Source organism: Myxocyprinus asiaticus, chromosome 48 (assembly GCF_019703515.2).
Source record: "Myxocyprinus asiaticus isolate MX2 ecotype Aquarium Trade chromosome 48, UBuf_Myxa_2, whole genome shotgun sequence".
NCBI lineage: Eukaryota > Metazoa > Chordata > Actinopteri > Cypriniformes > Catostomidae > Myxocyprinus > Myxocyprinus asiaticus.
Genome location: NC_059391.1, coordinates 17,439,405 through 17,459,341, shown reverse-complemented (window position 1 = coordinate 17,459,341; position 19,937 = coordinate 17,439,405). Strand labels below are relative to the sequence as shown.

The 19,937-nt window shown below is 41.2% G+C and overlaps 1 protein-coding gene across 4 annotated transcripts in view; it reads left to right on the top strand.

Annotated features, from left to right (window-relative positions):
* The first annotated feature begins 4,919 nt into the window (after positions 1–4,919).
* The window catches only part of LOC127437501 (polypeptide N-acetylgalactosaminyltransferase 18-like), a 97,763-nt gene continuing 82,745 nt past the window's right edge, over positions 4,920–19,937 (top strand). For 2 of the 4 annotated variants that reach the window (XM_051692469.1, XM_051692470.1), the window contains exon 1: positions 4,921–5,426. In XM_051692469.1, coding sequence (XP_051548429.1) covers positions 5,186–5,426 — 241 coding nt within the window. In that variant the 5' untranslated portion in view covers positions 4,921–5,185. Of the gene's footprint in view, positions 5,427–19,937 lie in introns of all 4 variants that reach the window. The other 2 variants (XR_007896573.1, XM_051692468.1) reach the window with 2 other exon arrangements.

The following is a 19,937-nucleotide window of genomic DNA, read 5'->3' as shown; positions in this document are numbered from 1 at the left end:
TCATCCTGGTAGCACCCTACTGGCCCACCCAGACGTGGTTCTCAGACCTCACACTCCTCGCAACAGCCCCCCCCGGTGAATTCCCCTGAGGAAGGACTTTCTCAGGGACGGGGCACCATCTGGCACCCGCGACCAGACCTCTGGAATCTCCATGTCTGGCCCCTGGATGGGACGTGGAAGACCTAAGCTGTCTACCACCCACGGTGGTAGACACGATCACTCAGGCTAGGGCCCTCTCTACGAGGTGCCTGTATGCCTTTAAGTGGTGTCTGTTTGCTAAGTGGTGTTCTTCCCGACAGGAAGACCCCCAGAGATGCACAGTCGGATTAGTGCTTTCCTTCCTGCAGGAGAGGTTGGAAGGGAGGCTGTCCCCTTCCACCTTGAAGGTGTACATTGCCGCCATAGCAGCACATCACGACGCAGTCGACGGTAAGCACGACCTGATCATCAGGTTCCTGAGAGGCACCAGGAGGCTGAATCCCTCCAGACTGCATCTCGTTCCCTCATGGGACCTCTCTGTAGTTCTTCAGGGTCTACAGAGAGCCCCCTTTGAGCCTTTGTAGTCAGCTGAGCTTAAGGCACTCTCCTTGAAGACTGCCCTCCTGACTGCACTCACTTCCATCAAGAGGGTAGGAGACCTGCAAGCGTTCTCTGTCAGTGAAACGTGCCTGGAGTTCGGTCCGGGCTACTCTCACATGATCCTGAGACCCCGGCCTGGCTATGTGCCCAAGGTTCCCACGACCCCTTTTAGGGATCAGGTGGTGAGCCTGCGAGCGCTACCCCAGGAGGAGGCAGACCCAGCCCTATCGTTGCTGTGTCCGGTGCGCGTTTTACGCATCTATTTGGATCGCACGCAGAGCTTTAGAATCTCTGAGCAGCTCTTTGTCTGCTTTGGTGCACAGCGGAAAGGAAGCGCTGTCTCCAAGGAGAGGATCGCCCACTGGCTCATTGACACCATAGCTATGGCATATCACGCCCAGGACATGCCGCCCCCGGTAGGGCTATGAGCCCATTCTACCAGGGGTGTAGCGGCCTCCTGGGCCCTGGCCAAAGGTGCCTCTCTAACAGACATTTGCAGAGCAGCGGGCTGAGCAACACCCAACACCTTTGCAAGGTTCAACAACCTCTGGGTGGAACTGGTTTTGTCCCAGCTAGTGGCACGCAATACAAGCGGATAAGCCCGGGATAGCCGGCCAGGCGTATCGCTTGCACATAGCGCCTTCCACCTCTTTTGAGCTGAAGACGTGCACCATTAATTCCCAGTAGTGTTCACAAAGTTTGTTCCCTGGTTGACTTCCTCCAAGCCCTGTGGCAGTCGAGTTTTCGGAGAGATTCGCTGCCGGCCCAGTACACGTGCTAACTAAGAGTCCTGGTCTGGGGTAGGTGCTCCGCATGTGGTGGTTCACTGTAAAGCTAACCCCATGCGATGTATATCTTCCGCTAATTCGTTTCCCTGCTGGCAAACTGCATCTTCCTTGGGCAGAGCCCCTCTGCCCCAGTCTCCATGTTTGTAGTAACTCCTCCCCCGTTGGGTAGGATCTACCTTGAAGACTCTCCACATGGTCGGCAAGACCATGTGACATATTTTTCCACTTAAATACCCCCCCCCCCCTTGGGCGAGGTGTAGTCTCTGCGGTGTCCTCCCCTTAGGAGGGACACCCCCCGACTAGACCTGGTGACCCAATCGGATAATACCCTTCTTTTTTAGGGAGTGGAAAAAAAGAAAGTGAAAAGAGGTCACGACTGGGTTAGCCTGTCTCTATCTTTTGGGTAGTTGACTTGTCCCCAAAGGGCCGTTCGACACTCATAACTATGTTGGGGGTGGTTACGTGTCGACGTGGTGTGCTGGCTATGAGGCACACAGTGGTCTGCCCGTCACACACCGCCAGTTCACGTAACACAGTTCAGCCAGTTGTAGCGTTTTGTATAGGGACCCCTAGTGTCACTACATCGACACAGCGTCGAGTGAGTGACAGATAGGGAACGGCATGGTTACTTGCGTAACCTCCGTTCCCTGATGGAGGGAACGAGACGTTGTGTCCCTCCTGCCACAACGCTGAACTACCCGCTGAAATGGCCGGAACTTGTCTCAGCTCCTCAGCATAAAACCTGAATGAGTGGTTGCATACCAGCTCCTTTTATACCCGTATGTCCGGGGGAGTGGCATGCAAATACCACTCGCCAATTTTCATTGGCCTTTTATCAAAGACCAGAGGTGTCTCGGGTTCCCAAGAGTGACCCCTAGTGTCACTACATCGACACAACGTCTCGTTCCCTCCATCAGGGAACGGAGGTTACGCAAGTAACCATGATGACTTTCATTTTGAAATTATTTACATGTGCAACTTTATCAGAATAATAAAGTTACCATAAGAATGAATATTAAAGTCACATGACTACAATTCAAATGTACAAATTTTAGATTCAAATACTTTCTGGTCATTGTTCTAGCTCCATAGTAATGGGACACCCTATTCATTTAGAGTGCCAATTATTATTCTGCATGTGAGAAGCAGGGGCGGAGCTAGAGGGGGTGCCAGAAGCCTGGCCACCTCATTGGCCACCCTACTCACAGCTGCACCTCTCTTGTGTTGTTTTTTTAAATCTACAATGAGCCGAATGTGCAGTGGTCTGTCTATATCTGCACATCTTTTAGTCCTTCAATCCCAAGCAGCCATATTTGCCTTTTTTACAGCACCTTCATTAAATCTAAAATGAACCATGGCATATCTCTTATAAGATCAATTATTCATACCTGGAGATCTTTGGTCTGGATCTCCTAAATTTTAAGAAGTAATTATAGACCTAGATCTCCACAGAGAGGGAGAGAAAAATATTTTAATATTTCAGAGTCCATTCATATTTCATGCATCATTTCATGCAGCTGTGCCCCGTAGGTGTTTCTGTGTACATTTGGGCAGGCTAACCAGGTGAAAGAATAAGTTGGAGAAATGCCATCGCCTAAAACAAAGATCAAAGCCAGTGCCTTGGAGTAAGTCTCTTGATTCCATCTGGTAACGTAATGTTTCTCTGATGTTTTTCCTTCTCGCTTGATCACCCTGAAAACTTTGAATAGAGCATGGAGGGGTGATGAGGATCATCTGTGAAAATGGTTTCGACTGCATCCATCCACTTGAGTTAGAGCCTGACCGTTTAGGAGGCTACAGAAGTGATGGGTGGCCCACTTGCAAACAGAAATCCTCTAAATATTTAAACAAATACAAAATGCCTTTAATCTCGCTATGAAACTAATCATATGTTAAATAGCACTATAGGATACATTTAATGCATTATAATGGCAAGTTATTAGGTCATAATTGATTAATTGCATTACATTCTCTGGCTGGTTGAGTTACCAGATTAAAGGAATAGTTTACCCCAAAATTAATAAATTCATTATTTACTCACCTCCATGTTGGTCCAAACCTTATGCTGTTATTTTCTCCATGCTAACAAAAGGAGGGTTTTTGAAAAGACTTCATGCTGCTCTTTTCTACACAAGGACAATTCATAGTGACCATGAGTGTCAAGCTCCTAAAAGGACAAAAAGCACCATAAAGTATTCCAAACGACTTGTGCGCTATTTTCTAAGTCTTATGATAGCTTTCAAAATTTACGTTGTTATTCACTGATAATCCTTCCCTCCTCTGAAGCTCTGAAATCTTATTTGTGTTTGCATTTGGATTTAAATACAGTATGTTTACTCATCGCACCAAGTTTGATGTCGTTGCCGGCAAATACCTTTGGTTCTTGCATGGTGCTCAAGCTTAAAGGGATAGTTCACCCAAAAATGAAAATGTTGTCATCATTTACTCACACATCTGGAATGTCATGAGGGTATGACTTTGTTTCTTCTGCAAAACACAAATGAAGATTTTTAAAAGAATATTTCAGCTCTGTTGGCCCTCACAATGCAACTGAATGGTGGCCAGAACTTTTAAGGACTACAATGCAGTATAAAAGTAAACCATTAGACTCCAGTGGTTAAATCCATCTCTTCTGAAGTGATATGATAGGTGTGGGTGATAAACAGATCAATATTTAAGTCCTTTTTTTCTTGTAAATCTACGCTTTCACTTTCACTTCCACATTGTGGTGTAAGTGACTTTCACTTTCACATTACTACTGATTGGAGCTGGTTCAAGGTGGAGACTAAAAGAAAAAAGGACTTAAATCTTGATCTTTCTAACACACACCTTTCATATGGCTAGATATGGATTTAAGCACTGGAGTCATATGGATTACTTTTATGCCTCCTTAATGTCATCTTTTGACCTTCAAAGTTTTGGTCACCATTCACCTGCATTGTGAGGACCACCAGAGCTGATATTCTTCAAAAAATCTTAATTTGTGTTCTGCAGAAGAAAGAGTCATACACATCTGGGATGGTATGTGGGTGAGTAAGTGATGAGAGAATTTTCATTTTTGGGTGAACTATACCTTTAAATATGCCGAACTGAGAATGAGATTTGAGAGATGAAGATTTTCAATTAACAACTTCAGCCTATTCCTAACTCACACAAAAGTATCATAGCTTCAAAGGACATGAAATATAACTTATGTAAAAAAAAATATATTATAATAAAAAATAATAATAATAATAATAAAAAATTACACTTCCATAATTTCAAAGAGAGTTTTTATTGTAAACCCTGTTTACTTTGTCACTGCTGAAGTTAGAGCAAGTGTGTAGGACCAGGATTTCCAAAGTAACCATAACAACAACCCATACTGACTTTATATAAAAGAATGAATTCAGTTGCAAAATGAATGTCGTCGACTGGAAATTATTTTACCATCTACTCTCATGTCGGATCCACAAACAACAACCCCATTAGTGCGAGGGAACTTCATTGGCTGTAAACAGCAGCTCACGCAACATGCTGCTGCGCGTGTCCCGCTGACTGTATGACGCCATGCACGCGTGCTGCCGGACCACTGCTGAGCTGCTGTTAAACAGTGTGGACAGGCGAGAGGGAAATGAGGCGTACTTGCCTTAAAAGCACTGAGCTGTTTTGACATTGGAACAGACAGTTGCCGCTCCCTGCCATAACATGTGATGGGCATGCAACGCTATCTTATATGGGAAATCAATCCGCAGGGCAATATAAGAGCAAAAGAGTCGCCAAAGGCGTAAAGGATTTGTGCCCGTTTCTGCGCGCGCTGCGCACGTGGACATGTTGCGATGGCATGCACGAGGAGAACCAAAACTTTGGTGTCCACATGCGTGATTTTAAGCGGCATGACCAATATTTTATGTCTCCTCTACGTCGGCTGGATCACCAATTATGTGTCTAATAACGGGAACGTCAAAGTTGCAGGTAGGACACCCGTTAAAAAGTTTGATGACGACAACAGAGGAGAAACGCTGCGCATTATCGAGAGACTCGACAGACTGGAGAGTGTTGTTAACCAGCACATCCAAGGTATGATGTTTTAAAATGTCTGTTTGTAATGTGTAACAGTTGCATGTCCTTACAGCATCAAATAACGACCATTAAAAGTTTAAAGGGGCATTTCTAATAGCTACTGATCTAAATCTCACTGAAACTAAGTAATTCAGCCCACCAAAGAATATGGGCACACCTGAATGATCTCTATTATCCCATTTTTGGTTCCATTCTACATTCAGGATCAATTTGATTGTACTGTCATTCACCTGAGTCACTCATACTCACAAAGATGCAATGGAGCCAGATAATTAGATTGTAGAACTCCTGTCTGCAGTTATACATTCTCACTATTCAGCTCCAAATGCTGATTTCTGTAGTGAGGGTCAGTGTGAGCTGGTGCAGTGTTTATTGCAGAGAGAGAGAGGGACATACATTTAGCACTTGGCACTTGTTCCTTGCATAAACATCAGCCCCACAGCTGGTGCCATGTTTCACTGCTGGACACAGAAAGGATCCCATTTGGTCAGCTGGGAGTGATGATAACTTGCCAGGGCTGGAGCAGCCTCTCTCATCCTGCATAATTAATCGTCATCTAGATAGTGCATGTACTGTTGTAAACTCTTGACGTAATTACATTTTTATTAAACCCTTTAATGCATGGTGGACTACAGTGGACAGATCTTTTGTTGCATCCAGACCACCATGGATGATTAACTTGAACTATTTCTCGTAATTATTCAAAACCGTGTCCACTTTATATTTGTATTTGTGTTTTTCTTATTAATGGCAATATAAATTCAATATGGTGATGACGAGAGTGGTGATGCACCTATTAGCTCTGGGATATTTACCATTCTTTTCTTTTGCAATGGACATATGTTTAAGTCTCAAAATAAATAATTTTGAGAGTAAAAATTAATATATTCTTGTTATAAAGTAAAAGCAAACATAATTTTTTTCTTTTGTGATGTGATCATGCATTAAAATCCTTTGAGCTTGGAATGAAGAAAGGTGCGTTGTCTTCAAAATATGCTCCCAATTATTCACTAACAGGCTTTATGTGAAAGAGTTATGTGAGAAATTGCATTCAGACCCATTTCTGTGTAGTTAATGGCTTGTTACCTCGCTCTCGATGATCGGGGAGGAGGAGGGTGGTCTGTCTGTCTTCTGCAGGCTCGAAAGTGGCTGTGGAGCCCAATCCGTGTGGCACAGACCTTTCTGCACTTGGGACAAGAGAAGCCCTGGGCTGGTGGTGTCTGAAGGGCAGCCTGCTCCTTCCGTCTTTTCCTCTTGTCCTCAGCAGCTGCTCGTCTGTCAGCTTCAAACTTGAGGCTGGCTGCGTTGATGCAGCTATGCCAGCCTTTTCTGTCGCCTGCTTCCTGGAGCCACGAGTGATGATGGATGCTGGCTAGTGAAAGCTGAATCTTGAGCAGGTCTTTAAAGTGCTTTTTAGTGGCCCCTCGATTGTGCTTTTCTTTACGAAGTTTATCAAAAAAGACAGCCTTTGGCATTGCGACTTGCCCCGCCCATCGCAGTTGGTGTTTCAGTATCATGGCTTTGATGCTCGGCAAATGTGCTTTCTCTAGCACCTCCTTGTTGGAGATGTACTCTTGCCATTTGATGTTGAGGACGGCTTCGCAAAGCAGTTGACTATGCGTTGTGTCTCCTCTGTGTGAGCAATCAAGGCGCAGTTATCCGCAAACAGGAGCTCCAGGACCAGCTGCTCCAGGGTCTTCATCTTGGCAAGCAGACGGCGCAGATTGAAGATGCTGCTGTTGGTCCGGAAGCAGATGTAGACGCCGTCTGCTATGTTGTCCTTGGCTATTTTGTCCTCGGCTTCGTGGAGCATCATACTGAAGATGATGGAGAACAGTGTTGTGGCGAGTACACATCCCTACTTTACACCATTGGAGATGGGGAAGCTGTCTGACAGGGAGCTGGCTAGTCTGACCTACTCCAACTGACCCTCGTGGAGCTGGCAGAGGATGGTGAGGAGCTTGGGTGTGCAGCCGAGGTGTACTAGGATTTTCCATAGACCCTCACGGCTCACTGTGTCGAAAGCTTTGGTCAGGTCTATGAAGGTGGCTCTGTTCTTCTCCTGTATCTGCCTCAGCACAAAGATCATGTCTGTGGTCCCCCATTTTGCACAGAAGCCACACTGACTTTCTGGTGTGTTTTCCTCGGCAAGCGTGGGAGTGAGCCTGTTCAGGAGGACACAGGCTAGAATCTTTCCAGCTATGGAGAGTAATGTGATACCCCTGTAATTGGAGCAGTCTGATTTCTCGCCCTTGTTCTTGTACAGGGGGATGATGATTTCATCTCTGAGGTCCCGTGGGATAGTCCCGCTCTCCCAGCAAGCAGTGAACAGGCTATGTAGTCTTTTTTGCACCAAGTCGCTGCATTGCTGGAAGACTTCTGCTGGGATTCCATCGCTGCCAGGTGACTTCCCGGGTCTCAGCTGGGTAATGGCCTTCTCAATCTCGAAGGGGTTTGGTGAGTGGTCAAGGTTCAGCTTTCCTTCCTCCTGGGGGATCATGTCAAGCGAGGGCTCCTGCATGGAATGCTTGTTGCTGAAGTGGTTCTCGAAATGCTTTGACCAGCTCTGCATAGCGTCCTTGTCCATCAGGAGAGTTGACCCATCGACAGAGCATAATGGTACTTGTACTTGGTGATGGGGGCCATACACTGTCCTGAGTGCCTCATAGAAGGAGCCAATGTCCCCTGTATCAGCCAGACCTTGAATGCGTTCTGCAAGAGCAATCCACCAGTCATTCTTGAGGGTGCGCAGCTTAGACTGGAGGGTACTGCAGGCTTCTCGATAGATGTCTTTTGCAGCATTGTCGTTGGGCCTAGCAAGGACATGCCTGTGGCATGTGCGTTTCCTTTCCTGGAGCTCCTGTATTTTTGTGTCTAACTTGTCAAACCAGTCCTGATGTTTCCTGGTTGAGAAGCCTATGACTTCAACTTAGGCCTCCTGCAGTTCCTTTTTGAGCTGCTCCCACTGTTGGACAGGGTCTGCGACAGACTCTGCTTCTTCACCCAGCTTCTCCCTGATCTGGGCCTGGAGATCCTGTTTCACTTCAGGGCTTTGGAGTTGCTGAACCTGGAGCTATTTGGTCTGGGGATCTTTTCTCTTGGGGAGGGGTTTAAAGGTGAAAGCAACTTTGTCGGCATTTGGCATCTCTTGTGTTTAATACGCCTTTGAAATCCCACTGACGTACCAGGGTGTAGTCCAGGAGGTGCCAGTGCTTGGAACGGGGGTGTCTCCAGGTGGCCTTGAATATGTCCTTCTGCTGGAACAGGGTGTTTGTAATGCACAGCCCATGTTTTGCACAGAACTTCAGTAAGAGCCAGCCATTATCGTTGCCGTGTTTTCCTAGGACTCCCCTCCAAAGCTCAGAGTCGCGTCCTACCCTGGTGTTGAAGTCCCCCAGTACGATGAGTTTGTCCTTGGTGTCCACTTGCCACAGGAGGTTGTGCAGGTCATGGTAGAAGGCCTCCTTAACGCCGATGTTGGCTTGGAGGGAGGGGGCACAGATACTGTTGACGGTGGCAAACTTGGTGTCCTCAACCGGGAGTTGCAGCCACATGAGGCAGTCCGAGTGGCCAACAGGGAGACTGAAGAATCTACTGACAATCACTGACTTGATCATGAAGCCCACACCTGACAGACATCGCTCTTCTCTTGCTTCCCCTGACCTGAACAGCATGTATCCAGCACCTTGCTCTGAGAGTGAGCCTTGCTCTGCAAAGTGTACTTCACTGACAGCAGCTATGTCGATCTGCAGTCTGGTGAGTTCCCTTGTGACTAGCGCTTTGCGTCTTTCAGGGTTGATGCTTCCATCTGCATCCATCATTGTGCGTACATTCCAGCACACGAGTCTTAGGTGTTGCTTTTTCTTCCATGTCGGACAGCGTCTAGACATGCCCGTTGGTCACGGCTAACCAACCGGGTTTGGGTGAGACAACGTGGTTAAGGCCACCTTTCCTCCATGTGAAGCAAGCAGATCTGTCCCTAAAGAGGGCTGCTTGGGCACTCGGGCGCTGCCGAATGGTGTTGTTACCTTGGGTCAACAACCAAACGACCCTTGTTCCTAAGCCGCCTGCATGCAGGATCAAAACTGCAGCTCCCAGTGCCATCTTGCACCTGCTGTTTTCACCTCTTTCTCATCGATACAGGTCTTTGCGCTGGTTGTTTAAAGCGGACTCTATGCGCTTGCGTGCATAGAGTCAACTCTGTTGTTGTCAACTCTATTGTTGTCAACTCCAAGTTGTCCTTCCTCAGTAGCTCAGTGAGCCGAGATGGCCAAGGTGACTGCCAAGTTGTCAGAGTTGCCTTCTCTTTGATGAACTGCCATACAGGGCTGTAGGGCTCATCTACCCTGCTATTTAACCATAGCTGGGGGCCGGTTCATGGGCACTAGGACGTGTCCCCATGCTGGGGGCCTGCATACCGCACGTCTGGGGGCCAGACCTTCTCCAAGTCCCTGCATATCTAGCCTGGGGCCACATGGTACACAGTTTCCATCTGTCACCACAAGGAGGCTGTGCATGGGGCTTGCTGTGGAGAGGATATATATTGGCGGGAGAGTCAGGTCTATGAGTTACGTGAAGTGATCGGGGAAGAGATTGAATATTCTCCAGGCTGATGCATACTCTGGCGCATTGATGCTCGTCACTTGTGCGCGTTTGCTTCAGCTAGATTATAACGTGATGGCTCACGACATCATAATATACAGTATGTGCCACGTTCACTGTGTTTATCTTATCATGAAGAAAGTCGGCGATACGCAGCTCTCAGAGAAAGTTTGTTTTTTTGTGAATTAAAGATGGATCAAAGTGAATATAAAGGTGAGAGAGTGTAGTCTTAGCCCATTATACACTGGAACAAAAGTTTTTTAATAGTCTTTTTTGGCTTGTTTTCCAAAATAATATCTAAAACTCCTTTAAAACAATGTACATTTACTTTAGGAGCTATACTGTAGACAAATGTTTTTTTTAGCAGAGAATGCTGAATACAATATTTAATCAGGGCTCGACGTTACAAGTGGGGCAAGTGGATTTTTGAAGGGCAAGTGAAAGAGAATTTTACTTAAACAACCGGACAAGCAGACTGAGTAAAATGTCAATAACAAAAAATAACCGGCTATATCTGTGATAGCCTAGGCCTGTGCCACTTATTAGAAAGTTCAAATTCTTATTCTGCTGTTGAAAGTGATCCAGAGCACATCATTTTATAATTCGCTAGCGATCTAGTAACAGCTGCGCCCTGTTTGATTGACAGGCGGCATATGTGTGTGTGCTGAACATGCTGAAAATGCTTGTGGTAATGCGCACCCGAACGATCAAATACATTTCAAAGTTCCTCCAAAATGGTCGTCTTGGTGAGGTATTCATGTAAACGTAGAGAGTGATGTCTAAAGTGAACGTAAACAGTGTAGAAAAAAGCAGATTTGTATTAAAATATCGGACTTGTAAGTATAAATGTAAGCTAATAGACCTGCTGCCGTCTAGTGTCATTATAATAATCAAACAACCATAAAAAGAAAACGAGAAAACACTCAACTGCTCTTGACTGAGTAACTTTAGTAGCTTTAAAAAGTATTTATGTATTATAATCATACAGTAAAGACCAGTAGTAGTTTTATGTTGCATTTCATTCTGAATGTTTCCTTGAGTACTTGATAGCCTACTGCTGTTAAAAACATTTAAAGCTGTTAAAAAAGCACTGAATTTCCTTAATTCGTATTTTTTGTTCTATTATTTTAATCTATTTTTATTCATTGCTGTTTTTATTGTTATTTTATTACTGACTGTTTACTAGTCTTGAATAATTAAGAACTTGATACCATTCTTCCATAATTAACATTAGTGTTATTATTTGTTTTGGTTTTGAAGCTGGTATTGAAAATCGTCAAATTTCACTACCGACTACTGAAATTTTGGTATTGTGATATATATCTCATTCCATAGAAGTGTTGTAAGTTCAATAAATGCATGATGTTTCCAAAGTCAATGATTAATAGTGTTAAATAATCGTGATCTCAATATTGACAAATAATCGTGATTATGATTTTTGCCATAATCGAGCAGCCCTACTGGGTTCCAAAAACTATTTCAATGACAATTTAAAGTTGACCAAAAAAAGAGACATATAAGTATTTGAAAATAATTTGATAATTCAAGTGTTATTTTTTTTAATGTAACTTAACACTGTGCAATATTTTCCAAGTATGTGAAGCTTTAGAGGAAAACATACATCCCTATTTTTATCATATGATTCAGAGTTAAATATAAATAAAGGACTTCTTAATGTGTATGAAGCAGACAGAAGTATGACAAATTGTTTGACAGTCGTAATAATCACAATTATTTGTTTGACAATTAATCATCAGCCAACTTTCATAATCGTGACAAACCTACATATAATTGTCTTATTTCCTCAAAATCCATTAAAAAATGAAGAGTCCTGTTTTCACACCCATCTGAACCATCTGATTGCATTGTCAGTTTGTCACTAGAAGAGAGTGACACTGCATTGCTGGTCTGCTTTGAGAGGAGCAACAGTGTTGATGTGCTTGCTGCGGAAAAGATTTCAAGGCCAATTATTCCTTATAACATACTTTCAACTAGCAAGTGTGAATTTAGTCGAAGGTCAGTTTGGAAATGCCATTATTATGAATTATAGTGACCATCAGGGTTACGTGATCTGGTGTTGTGCCATTTGAAATGCAGAGTGTGTAAGATACTCTGGAGTTAGCGAGAAAGACAAGAGAAGTGCAAATATCTAATTGGCAAGATGATGTCAAAATTGGCATTGGGGCAGGACATGTCGAAGGGCTTGTCTCTTTTAGAAATAATAGCCAAAAGGCTTTAATTAAATCACAGCCATGAACCTTTACAATATGAACCCTTTGTATGTGCAACTTGCTGGTCCATTGCAGGGGAAAGGACATTTTCATTCTAGCAGAGCATTGAGAGACGGGGGAGATAAAAGCGGCCCAGTCCACAGAAAGACACAGAGAGAGAGAGAGAGTTGCACACCAGAGGCTGCGTTTCTGTGTTTTAGTGTTGTGCTGAAAAGCTAATCTGTGTTACCGTTTATGCTGGAAAGCAGTTTTGTGTTGAATCAAGCGTGTTGTGTTTTACGTTAATAAAAAGTGACTCCCGTGGACTGTGGAAACTGGCTCCCGCTTCCTCCTCTATCTGCCCAAACACGAACCTTGTTACACTCTTTTTACTGGATGCAGTGTATAGCGAGTACATGAGAGCCTTGTAGTCATGAGCTCATTGGTAATTGCTGTGGAACCAGCTGCTGAGTTTTGCTCTATCTCTAAAGGGAGCAGCAGTGCTGTACAGAGCAAATATAACTTATTCATTCTCTACCCATTTTCTCACAGCTCTGCACTGGAGATCAGCAGGGTGTCTGGGTGGTATAACAATCCTGCCTTACCTATCATCTTTTTCGTTCTCTGCCTTGTTCACAAGTTCATAAGTTCATGAGTCACACTTTCTAGCTGAGTGTGACCCTACTAATTTAGTTTGGACTTTCTCATTACAGTGTGCCTGCCTGACAATTAGGCTAGATGTTTTTGCATGCACAACCCGTGGGAATGTGTTGTCCTCTCATGCCGCTTCTGTTAAAATACCACCTGAGAGTGTTATCATAATCAAAGGTTTTTTCACTAATTATAAGACAGGACACAGAAGGGCTTGTTTTAACATTACACTTCACTTGCTGATGAGAAATGAAGGATAAATGCTAGAGGGAAGGAGTTGCGCGAGAAGTGGATTACTTGAGTGATTCTTGAGGTCAAAATTGTGTGTGCTGGGAAACTGCTTCCTCAGTCTGGTGATTTTTCTCAGAATGTCTTGATTGATGCTCTGAAATGTGTTGTAGTTAATTAAAGCCGGGTAATTGCTCAGACACCCATCAGATTTTGCTAATTAAATGAGTTGTCTCTATGTTGAATAAGGCACGCTCAGTCTAGACAGTGGAAAAAGAAATAATTCATGCAGTTTCTTTACCAAAGCCTTGCGATGAAGAAATAGCAACATTTTTGTTATGTATATCTTGGAGGTAAATTATGTTCAGGGTCATGATTTGGAAAGTAATGGACCACTCACAGTCCGTCTGACTGTCTAATGCATATTGTACAAAAAAATGGCAAAATCTGGCTGAAGTCGACTCGTACAATCTGATTTGCTGGTTTACGGCACTTGCGGGAGTAAGGACAGACATTTTTTTTTTTTGTAACAAAGAGATACAATGAGAATTAATAATCACAAGATTTGCCAAAGTTTGCCAGGTTAGTGGCATCAAATCTTTGAAAGATATTCAGGGTGGAATTCACTAAGAATAAATTGCTCCAAATAGTGTACATTTTTTCACAACATTCTTATATTGTGGTATTGTCAATTGACCCTTTGCTAAGCCCCGCCTTGAAAGCTTTTCTGACCAATCCTGTCTTAGCAACTGTTGCCCCGCCACCATTTCTCTGAAAAGCATTTGCCTTTTTACAATGAGAGCCTATGGGAGTGATGTGTGTTTGAGTTGTTTTAAGCGGGATTTTATCGAAATGATCAAAAACAAATTAAAAAACGTTGTTGCTGGGTCACTTGTAATAGTGTGAGTTACCAAGAGAGGATACACGCAGTGTTTTTCCTTGTTTTTATTTTATTTTTTAAACATGTTGAGAAGAGCATGCTATGGATTAAAATGTGTCATTCCTCACTCCCAAATGAGCATGTATAACATCAGCGAGGACACCTACTTTTCCTCCAAAGTAAATTAAATCTAACAACTAACATTAATTAATTTACGTATTGATTCTGTTCTTAGTACAGGTGATAGTAAATAAAGAGTTCACAGCATCAAAATGAGTGTGTTATAAGCAGTTCTTTTCACTTACACTAATGTTATGAGGTTTGTAATCGCTATCAAGTGACGCTTTTCTCTTTTTATGATCGTTTGCCTCTATTCTGATTCACAGTCTGCACAGTTTTCAATCAAATTACTGTGTAATTTAACAATTTCTTTTATAAAAAAAAAAACTTCATATAAATATTCTTTTCAATGTCACTCTTCATTCCACGTAATAATATTATCCTTTCCGTTTATCTCCCATTAATTCCATTGGGAAGTTATACAGAGCTTGTCAGAGCACGCAACAGTAGCCAAGGGGGGCGGAGCTTAGCGAAGGGTCAATTTTATGTTAATCCATGTCTTTCTCAGTCAGACGCTCAAGTGGGCGGTTCTTGCCAGAATAAACTGCATTGTGGACCAGACCTTACTCTCTTTAGTCAAAGGTCTTGCTATGCAAGACTCCGATTAGGGTTAAACATAAGGCATTTGGCATGTGTAATGTCATCATTTGACTCCGAACTGTTTTTAAGCCCTTGTTCAATTGTCTCACAATAAGGTCAGGTGCTGCCTTTGTCAGTGGGTTCCACTTAGAGTGCATTCAGATTTCACTGGTTTGTCAGCCCATCTGACAGATGCCTAATGTTGGAGAGCAGCCCGTAATCAGGCTGGAGCCTCAGTAATACTAAGAGCTCCTGCTCTAATGAAGCCAAAAGGTGTCACCTATATTCCATTGTTAAGTCAAATCTGAGCTGACGGGGAAGGTTGAGAAGAATGAAAACATGATCTGACTTATCAGTTTCATGATGACGCTCTGATTGATGTGATTACAGTTGGATAAATAGAAATGCAGCATCGCTACTTCAAAGGCTTTCACCGACTGAAATCAATAACAACAGGTGCTTGATAGTTGCGTGATACTCAGTACAAGTTACATCATTGCTGTTATATGACTCAGTTACATTATGTGTTCAAAAGTTTAAGAGTCCACATTGTAAATCTGTCATTCAAAATCCTAATAATAAAATCCTAATAATAAGTTTTAGAATTTTGAAAAACTGTTTAAAAAATATTGAATTAGGAATAAGAATAAGTAATATTTAAGATACTTTTGAGGTCGCTCCTGAGCCAATGATTCAGGATTAAAACACGCTTAGTTAACCTTGACTAACAGAGCGATAGACCAAATAATGTGTGCAGTTAAGATATCTTTGCTTGAATGAGGGACAGTTCCCTGAATACTGCAGCAAACCTTGAACACATCAAGTCTCCTGAGGCTGATTACAGAAGATTTTTTAGGCCATTGCCTGGGCAGCATCAAATAAATATAATCAAGCCACTCATGCATCATGCTGTCTTGCTAATTGAGTGGCAGAGAGCTATTTATTTGTGTATTTTGCTCATACATATGAACTTTTTGCTTTTGTAATCAGTGAACTGATTGGATTTAGCTAAAACACCTTTACAATCTATCGGATGTTATGACATTAACATAGTTTTGAATGTGAAAAATTAATTTTTTAGTATTTTTAAAGGGTTTTTGCCAATATCATTATACACTCAAATTGTGTCAATATTGCATGCTTTACAATGATAATTTTAAGTTCTTTAAGCAGTATTCCACTGTGTCTTTGTCCATAGAAACTGATTTGTTCAGTTACTAAGGAGAGTTCATTAATGCTCCGAATGGTATTGCAAAAGTTATGATGCAACATGCAACCCTCTTCCACTGTTCAAAAACAGATTGACTTGTCACTCTCTACCATACTATCTTTGTAAAAAGCCATAAAATATAGAAGTACCACTGTTAAATGCCATGAATTGCAAAGGTTATTATTCTACTGTTAGCGGCCTATCAGTAGGAAGATTTATGTATTTACAGAATGTGTGTGTGTGTGTGTGTGTGTGTGTGTATATATATATATATATATATATATATATATATATATATATATATATATATATATATATATATATATATATATATATATTATATATAATATAATGAATATACAGTATTTGTTTTAAATCTGAATATATAGTTGTAATTTCAGATATAGTTATAAATGTTATAGTTATAAATCCTAATAATTTCGAATATAGTTATGTTATAATTGTAAATCCTGAATGTATAATTGTAAATCTGAATATATAGTTATAAATCCTAAATATATATTTAAAAATCTGAATATATAGTTATAAATCTGAATATATATATATATATATATATATATATATATATATATATATATATATATATATATATATATATATATATATATAATGATTAAAAAACCTAAATATGGAGTTATAAATCCAATAGTTATGAATCTGAACATATAGATTTAAAGCCAGATATATTAAATAATTATTTCAAAGCTTTGTTTCAGTATGCTTACATATTTGTGGTAATCTCCAGCTTACAAATTCATAATGAAAGAGCAAAATAGCATAAAATGGGCCTTTAGTTTCGTCAAGCAGCAGAAACCAAACTGCAGCGACGGTCTGTCATGGCTGGACATCTCACACACTGACCCATGAGGATTTTATCAAGGCTTGGCCATGGCTTGCCCACCAGGCACACCTGAGGATTTGAATCCAAATGTCTCTTTGTGACTTTATTAACCTTTGCACTGGTTCGAGAATGCAGGAGTATATCACTCACAGCAGTCACAGCATCTTAAACTCTAATCACATATGCACTCACTGCACAGTGTCCTGACGATAGTGTTCAAGTTGTGTGCATCAGCACAATAATGCCTTCTTAACAGAAGCACAATCCACATCAGTGAACACGTCTCTTGTTATTATGGTAGTAAAACTGGAGAGCTGTTGTGTTTGCAACAAGGCATGTCTGGATGCATTTGGAACAGTTGGCATGTGCTATACAAGTTTGCTAACAGAAGTAATATATTGTGATCTTTTTGTCTTTAGAGACATTAAAATTATAGTAGTAAGCCACGAGAGACCACGTGTTAGTGATTCTACTACAGTTAAGTGGTTGTAGTTAGGCAAGCAGTCTGCCAACAACTTCAAATCACTAAAGTACATGTGTATGTATGCTCATCTACTAAGGCAGAACGCAGTAACTACACTTGGGCTGAAACTCTACTTGGTTTTAATGTGGATTTTGTCATTTCTGCAGTTTTCATAGTTAATTTTCTCTGAATTTGAACATAGTTGAGCCAAACCTGTCTGTCACAGAACAGATCAAAGTCTAAGAGACCTGATTACCTAACTTTTGACAAAACATGTAGTTACTGTGTTTTGTCTTTGCACGAAAGTATAGCCTCAAGTGGCTTATTGCTTTTATGAAACTGCACAACAACACTGTGATAAAAGACACCACTGTTCAATAAATAATTAAATGTATTTTGATTACCAGGAAAACTTTTTGTGATGCATTAATAGAGAATTCAGTTGATTTGCAGTGTGTGTATATCGGCTGTTTACAACGACTTTAAACATGGCTCATTCTGTAGGATTCTAGAGCCACAACTATCAGTTTCATTTGAATACAACTATCAAACCCAGCCTGATCTCATGAAAATAATGTGACTGTTGTGTCGTTTTAGCAAAATGACATTACCTTGTCCATTAAACTTATCATTGCTGTTCCAAGATGAAATGTCCACTGTGTGGTGCTAAAAGAGAGTTAAATATTCTTCCAAACAGATGAGGTTTTTCAGGTTATTAAGAGTTTTAAATCAACAAAACTGACCTCTCTACCCTGAACCTTAAATGTAAACCTAACCGATAGTGTCATAAAAGCAAATGTGACATGAAAAATGCAATTGCTGAAGCATCCACGCCATTTTGTGAGGCTTCTGTGACACTTTATCATCAAGGGTCGACTCTGGTACCCCGGTCCTTTGCTTCGCTAGTGCAACACTTGACCACACAACTTGATCGCGCTCGAATAAAACTGTAAATGTAGTTGTTTGTATAATGCAAACATTAAAATGAAGTCATGCGCTATAGTAAAAGTGTTTTGATGTCATAAAATGTGAGGAACAGTGCGAAAAAATATGTTTTTAAGAACTGATAATCTGCCGTTGTGTGAAAGTAAATACAAGTCGTTAGTGCCTCTAGTGTTCATTTCACTAACTGTAACTGATACAGTATATTTACATGATTCTATGAGACCAGGTTGATTTCACCATATCCTTCATAGAGATTTGGCTAATCTTTTGTCTCATATTATAACAAATTAAATTATTACAAGCCAGTACTCAACTGAGTAAACATTACACTTTGTAAACATTTAAACTCACTCTCCTAAGGTGACTTGCACATGGCCCCTAGGAATTATTTTTCTGTCACATTTCGCTCTTTGATTTGGCATTTACATAACACAAGTTATATTTAAATAAATAAAGAGCTCAACAGAATCACAGATGGAGTTTTGACTTTTTCAGTATGTGTTATAGGGAGCTCTGCTGGGCTGTCATGACACAGAGCTATAGCTAACAGCTCACTCTCAGCATTAGTACACCTGTTAATGAACTGACTTGATTTGATGAGAGAGAGAGCGTGTAATTTATTTATTGTTTCAGTCACTCTCTCAAAAGGTGATTTGTTCTAGATAAGTACAGGGCACAATAGAGTAGAAAACTTAGATAATTTCACATTATTTATTGTGGCCTTATAGGCAACAATAGACTAGTTGAAAATATATATATATATTCTTTTATCACCAAGTGTGATTCTCCAAGTGAGTTTTAGCCTTGATTGGGTTTTGAGTGCACTGGGTGTTGTCTGCTTATTTTCAAGTGGCTTCATCTAAACTAGGATCTTGACTGTAATATTGATGGTGTTTATTCTTGACACAACAGCAAAGCAGGATTGTGTTTTGCATGCAGAAATTAGAGGCAATGACTAAGTCAACCATTTTTTATGGAAGTCAACAATAGTTTATCTTCACTACTGTTCTATAGAAAGAAAAACACTCTTAACTTTAACAGGCCAAGCCTGTTATTAAAGATTCAGATTCCACAGATTTGTGTGATTAGGAAATCACTTTATGTACCCAAGGATAATTTTAAAGAAACAAAATTATTTCTTTATAGCTTTTTTATAATACCTTTTTGAAGTTATTTTGGTGTCTCTAATTTTTTAGTCTCTTTCCAAATTTGTATGTGTTGAAATTGAGTTTTTTTTTATTCAATGACATGTGATGATGTTTTAACAAAGATGAAACATAGCTTGAAGAAGTTTTATTTGGCATGATTTCAAGTAGTCAAAAGTGACCATAATTGAATAATCGCCCATTGATGCATTATATAATCTGAGTGACGTTCACTGCCATAATAGCCTATTTTGAATGTTCTTCTGTAAGTTATTATGGACATCCGTGGCTGTGCATGCATTCACAAGCAAACAAACACTCTGTGGCAGGGAATAATTCGGTGATTTCTAGGTCACCTGCTAAAGTAATTACCAGCACAGCCCATGGCAATCCATACATACAAAAGGCTGTGCATTAACCAGTTTGAGTTCAAGGTACCCAAAAGCCCAGATTTTCTTTGTGAATCTTTTTATGGTTGCTCCTTTCATTTTGCTCACTTTTTAATACAGGCTACTGAATGTTATCACCATGACAGGAAGTCTAATGAAATACGGGTAAAAGACAGTGAGCGTTTGTTGCCTTTGTGAAACTGTTGTCAAGAATGAAAGAGAGC